Here is a 6,482-nt window from a genome sequence, read left to right as displayed (position 1 = left end):
ACTGGATTAAATGGACCAATGCGGCGCCCTTTGCACCACAAGGTGCAGATAGGGAAATCATGATGAAGTTATCAACTAATAAAGAAAGAGCTACAAAGAAGAATCATACTGGGTCTTCTAGAGAGTTCGGGCAAGTTCACAGGCATGGGTCGTTCCTGGTTGTGTCACTTTAATCGGTGTCTCTACTCAATTAATGTATATATTATGTTTATAAAAAAAAAATACATAAAAACAATAGGGAAATATAAAATCACTCGCAAATGAGTGGAGGCAAATAAAAAAAAAAGATCATGTTTTTTTTGTTACATTTTTAAAGTAATTAAAGGTCTATGAAATACTGTCCAGTAAAAAAAAATATTTTTGTTACTTAGCATTAAAAATAATTTTTAATTTGTAATTTTGAATTCTCGCAAAAACGGTCATTCCATTGGTCACGTCCCTAATACGTCGCGATTCATGTTTATTTGTTCCTGACCATTCGAATTTGTTTAGAACATAGTCACGAATCTTGACGTCACTACTATCATCTCGCGTTTTTCTAGTGACGTATTTAAAAAATAAATATATATATTAAATTTATATATGAAAACATTTCTCCGCAATATCCATATTGATTTTGAAAATACAATTAATTATTCTAAATCTATTTCATCTATTTTTATCATATTATTGCAAAGCATTGTATTACTATGATCTGTTAGCAAAACAGTAAAGAAGGTAAAAAATATACAAATAAGCTACATTAAAGTATAAACAAACATATTGGGCACTGTCTATTCTCACTATGCTTTGTAAATGCCTGTTCTGGGGAAGTCAGCATTTAAAAAAAAAAGAGCATATATTTTTTTTATAGATGTCTAAAGATAATTAATACAAAAAATTATGGAACAATAAAAATCAAAACTGTCAATAGTGTTTGTAACTGAGAAAATATACATGAAAATGAAAAATATAAATATATGTACTTACAGAAAAAAAATATATTAACAGGTGTAAACTGATGGAAAGTAATAAATTTGTAAACTAACATTTAAAAATAATAAAAGAATTTTCTGACAAAAACAATATATCACACAAAAACACTTAATAGTTGTTCCAACCGGCTCCTTCCCATTTTTAAAATCCACTCTTTTGTACCAATTTTAAATCTGTTTCCAGCTAAGCATAATATTTTTTGTGGGAGCATATTGTATACACGGGGGCCTGTAAAAATTGTATGACTTTGGGCAAAAGAAGTTTTCAAAAGGGGAATATTTATTTTCCCTTCCGTTTCAATACTTCTAGTAAAAGTGACAATGAGCGAAGCTTTGTATATATGAATGCCTTCTAAAATTATCTTTATAAACATTTGTCTTACATTTAATATATTGGCTCAACGAAATGATGGTTCTGATTCACAACGGAAAGATTTATGAAATAACTCTAAAGCCTTTTGCACCTTTATTATTGGGTCATGTATGGTAGTTGCAGCTCCACCCCAGCCCACTATTCTATATCCAATTGAACTCTGATACAATGCAAAATAAACCATTCTCAAATCTTTAAGGCTTAAGATATTTCTCAGAGACCTAAAGCAGTAGATACATTTCCTGAGTTTGCCAGATAGCGCTTCAATATGAGCCTCCCCATTTTAGTTTGTCATTATATTTTATTTTTTTTGCATCACAACGGGCCAGGAGGCCTAAATACAGTGGTGAATTACATCACAGAGCACCCAGGCTTAAGAAAAATCACATTTTAGTTTTTGTGTTCTCACCGGGAATCGAACCCGGAACCTTCCGTGCGTGAATCAAGCGTCTTGACCACTACACCACGGAGGCCGCCTCCGGTTATCTATAGTTATACTTAAGTGCCGAATTGTTTTGGTACTGGTATTCGTAGTATGTGATATTTTTCTATTACCAATATAGTTTAGTGTCTAAAAAAGCTTGCCTGTTGATATAATTGTTACGTTTGATGTTATTAGTCAATAAAATAAAACATAAAATAAATCGTTTTATTTTGTGTGTTTTATTCCTCACAATGCCGTATTAAAATGTTTTTTTATAAAGAAAGACGACTTTTCTGTCACCGTTATTAGGGGAATTCCTTAATTGTGTATTTGTTTCTCCAAATTAACGAATCTTGGCTTCAAAATCAGGTCGATGATGGACAGTACCTATGAATTTTATAAAATCTAAATATAGGTCTTCACTGTCAAATAAGTCACTTACACACGCACTGCGTCTGGCAACAACAAATATGAATTTTGATAAATATACAGAATTGTAAAAAATGAACGAATGAAGAACTCATATAATTAATTATATTATAACAATGACATTCCTGTATTTTATTTTTTTCTTCAAAAAGTTTAAGTGTTTGTTTCTGCGGCCCTCTAATCTATTTAGTTATTTGTATTGGCCTGGGATCGTATTTAGTTTGGACAGCCCTGTTTTGGTATGATCATAGGTAGTAACTTTAATAAATCTGTCTCTGCCCATTGCATAGAATAAATCCATACGAATGTTATCGTGCAATTTCTCTGAAATTTTACATTCGATTGTCTATGCGCATTACGAAGCAAAGTTGCTGTTTATCGTTTTCAATTGTCATCTAATAAAATTTTTCGAAATGGGTTCGCGATACGATAGAGCTATCACAGTATTTTCGCCAGATGGTCACTTATTGCAAGTTGAATACGCTCAAGAAGCCGTTGGAAAAGGCTCAACCGCGGTAAGAATGTTGAATAACCTATAAATTCGACCGGTACCCTACTCAATTTGTGCACGATAATCCTCGAACATTTATTTTAGGTCGGTGTTAGAGGCGAAGATGTCGTCGTTCTAGGAGTAGAGAAAAAATCAGTCGCAAAACTTCAAGAAGAGAGGACCGTCAGAAAAATATGCCTTTTGGACGACCATGTTGTGATGGCATTTGCGGGACTGACAGCCGACGCCAGAATTTTGATTAACAGAGCTCAAATCGAATGCCAATCTCACAAATTGACTGTGGAGGATCCAGTTACGCTGGAGTATATCACAAGATATATCGCAGGGTTGAAGCACAAATACACTCAGAGCAATGGTCGTCGACCATTTGGAATCTCCTGCTTGATCGGTGGATTCGACTACGACGGTATGCCGCATTTATATCAAACGGAACCATCAGGAATTTACTTCGAGTGGAAAGCTAATGCTACTGGCAGATCAGCTAAAACTGTCAGAGAATTCTTAGAAAAACATTATACCTTAGAAGAAGTAGCTGCTGAACATGGAGCAGTGAAGGTTTGTAATGCTTGTTGTAAATTATCTTACTGTTTACTACAATATAGCCGACTAGCAACTGAGGGAAGCACTAGCACATCTGTGCCTTGCCTACTATTAATTTTAAATACTTAACTTGTCCGGCCATATCATATCCTGCCACTCCAATATGCGGCGACGGATATCGCCTTGTCATTTGCTTTGGTTTGATTAGGTTCCCAGGAGTTTAGCTGTCTCTCATGAACAGCCATATCGGTAGGTGGTTGTCATGGGTTGTGCCGCAGTCACAAGATTTAAAATAGAACTCTAACTGATCAAATTTATAAATAAATAATGTATGGTGGTATTACCAATCTACTTATATTTTTTGTGATGTAATAAATCTAAAACTGGGTTGTGGTCCCGTGGCTAGTGTCGCGGGCTCACGGATTAGAGGCCCGAGGTTCGCACCCCGCTCTACCACAACTTGGTTCCCATTTTCTAATAGTGGGTTATTTACAACTCGTTTATAATGGACCCCAAAATTGAAATGTTTGGGTAAATCATAAGAACGTAATTATTATTTTTTTACCCTAAAAAAAACCTTTATTGATATAGGTATGATTATTCTGATCTCCATTACTATGATATGAATAGATATGCATTTTGGATGTTTGTAGCACTAACTTTGTGGGTCATTTATTTCTTTATTCATTCAAAATTACTTTTGTTTAAATATTAATGAACTTATTAAGGCTTTTTAGGCTGTGCTCGTGTCAAGCCATAATAATTAACGATAAATATATAGTAAAATTAATCAAATGAAATGATTACGACATGTGATGCAATAGAATAACAATCCAGAAAAACAAAGTATAAATAATAAAATTCCAAAGAAAACAATGTAAAAATAAACAGATATAAATATTGAAATACAAATTATACAGATTTAGATTCATACATAATCAATTATACAAAATAATAGTATTGAAATCACTCGAAAAAAAATATAAAATCATAATTGAAATGATAATAGAGATATGGTTTCTAGAAACTCCTTCTATACTGTTGCAAGAAATGAGAGTAGTAAATATTGTACTAAATTAAATAATACAAAAATACTTAGTGAAAAAAAAATATATATCAAGATATTTAAAAAGTAAATAAAAGTACGCAAGGAAAGAAGATTAGTCAATTTCCACTAATCTCGAACTTTAAAAAGATTGACAACCTCGTCCCTATCGATGTGCAGCAACCAATTGTAAACACTTTTCTTAAATACATTGGCACTTATGGAGTTCTTTATGGCTGCCGAAAATTGATGAAAATTTTAGGAGCCAGGAAGGTTAAGTTTCTTTAAGTTAGCTTTGAGCGAGTAGTAGGGCCAAGGTAATTAATCCTTCCTACTGATCGCATTATTACATTTTTGTGAGATAAATAAAACAATGTTGTTTTATGATCCACTTTTTATTGAGGTCGTGTAATGGTCAGTGCAATTTCCTACCATGCAAGAGGTCTCGGCTTCCCGACAGAATGATATAAAATATTCATTTGAAAGGGTGTTTTCACACTAGAATATTTCGTAGTACCTGAAGCGTAAGACTGATCACCTTACCCTCATGTAACAAAAATGATCAAGATACGCTGCGATTGGTGTACCAATCCAGTGCCCTATGCACCATTAGGTGTGCAAGGGGAATGATGATGATGATTTTATTGACAAAACCGAACTAGTCGTCTGTGTCAGTAAAAAGTCGTTCATAAAACAAAGTTATTTTATTTATCTCACAAAAAAAATATGTATTTTTAGCTCGCCATCCGCGCTTTACTGGAGGTTGTGCAGTCAGGACAGAAGAACCTGGAAATAGCGGTGATGAGACGTGGAAAGCCGATTCATATGTTGGATGCAGAGACGATCGACAAGTATGTGGTTGTTATTGAGAAGGAAAAAGAAGAGGAGGCTGAAAAAAAGAAACAAAAGAAGTGATTTAGTAATAACATTTTATTTTTGGAATAAGAATTTCTTTATTTGGCTTACATGTTTTTTTTATATAAATAAATGATAACTAATATTTGGATTTTTTATTAATTATATGATTAGTAAAATTGAACCCACGTTAAATAATTAGAAATAGAATTCCATGAGATGTCCAATTAGAATCCTACTGAAAACATTTATGTAGCAGTTAGAATATGTTTTAAGATACTATTAATTACGTAATGTGATACAGTCTCAATTTTACTTGTAAAACTTGTTTTTTATTTGTAAAAAATAATGAAATAGATCAATAGTAATGAATAGAGCTTCCATTATCCTATTCTATAGGAATCTATAACTATTTATCAGAACATAGCATAAAAATAGCATTCTCGGCATAGTCAACATTTTGTCAAAATGAAATAATTATTTTATTTGGATCAACCATCCTTGGTGTGATTTTCATTAAATCAGCACTATATAAATAATCCCAAATAATAATCAAAATATCAATTTCATTGCTTAAAACTAAAGAAAAATGCATATCAGTACAAAATGAGTTAAATAAACTCAAGAAAGCGCAGAATTGTATGTAGAAGACAAATCATAATTTAAACTCTTAGGCAGATTATTTAGTGTCATTGCCCCTGACTATCGCAATCTTTCATCATCCCTATTCCCTATCATTCGGCCCATCTATTCCTATGGCAACATTTAAAAAAAGTTAAGTAGTAGATTATGTTTCTAGAAGTATGCAATTCCCATGAGGTCTATCTGAATATTTAGAATTCTATTTTTAAAAAAGTTATTGAAACATTTTCCATATATTTGCTCTGGTGAATTTATTTATTTATTTAAATGTACAATACAGCACTATTGTCAATTACAATGTACATAAATTATATTATTAGGTAATTACAAAAATATGTTTGGAAAAAAAGCATAATAGATTATTAAGGTCCAACATGTAGTCTGTTAAAACAATAGTAAACAAAGACGAATAAGTCACTAATACACATAGAATTAAGAATGGTCCAGAAGCAGCGTAGAATCATATTTGTATATATCGGACTGCGTCCAATAATCCCCCCACCATGACCTACTTTCGCCGCGCGCATTTGTGACTGAATTATAACACAAATGTTAGGTAAAAAAAAGCAATCTCTTAATTTCTCGAAAATTTTATTGTGCACGCGGAAACATTGATTGACACAACAGAGTAGTTAAGTAAAGGGTCATTTAATAAGAGTAATTGAATTTATGAACTTTGAACTTAAAAT

The 6,482-nt window shown here is 32.4% G+C and overlaps 1 protein-coding gene across 1 annotated transcript; it reads left to right on the top strand.

Annotated features, from left to right (window-relative positions):
* The first annotated feature begins 2,540 nt into the window (after positions 1-2,540).
* Positions 2,541-5,296, top strand: Prosalpha4 (proteasome alpha4 subunit). The gene is made up of 3 exons (XM_088234144.1): positions 2,541-2,715; positions 2,796-3,266; positions 5,035-5,296. The coding sequence occupies exons 1-3, from the start codon at positions 2,614-2,616 to the stop codon at positions 5,209-5,211; spliced, it is 750 nt and encodes a 249-aa protein (XP_088090270.1). The 5' UTR covers positions 2,541-2,613; the 3' UTR covers positions 5,212-5,296.
* Positions 5,297-6,482: the final 1,186 nt, after the last annotated feature.

This window comes from Micrasema longulum, unplaced genomic scaffold, assembly GCF_059751315.1.
Source record: "Micrasema longulum isolate JH-2025_06_02 unplaced genomic scaffold, ASM5975131v1 h1tg001207l, whole genome shotgun sequence".
Lineage (NCBI taxonomy): Eukaryota > Metazoa > Arthropoda > Insecta > Trichoptera > Brachycentridae > Micrasema > Micrasema longulum.
The sequence above is the reverse complement of the archived record's forward strand: the minus strand, read 5'-3'. Positions and strand labels throughout refer to the sequence as shown.

What these genes read in the sequence shown, in the direction of transcription:
- Prosalpha4 (XM_088234144.1), top strand. Translation starts at nt 2,614, where the DNA reads ATGGGTTCGCGATACGATAGAGCTATCACAGTATTTTCGCCAGATGGT. An exon ending in TTGGAAAAGGCTCAACCGCG is followed by an intron (nt 2,716 to 2,795) that starts GTAAGAATGTTG and finishes CATTTATTTTAG; the next exon opens with GTCGGTGTTAGAGGCGAAGA. An exon ending in CTGAACATGGAGCAGTGAAG is followed by an intron (nt 3,267 to 5,034) that starts GTTTGTAATGCT and finishes ATGTATTTTTAG; the next exon opens with CTCGCCATCCGCGCTTTACT.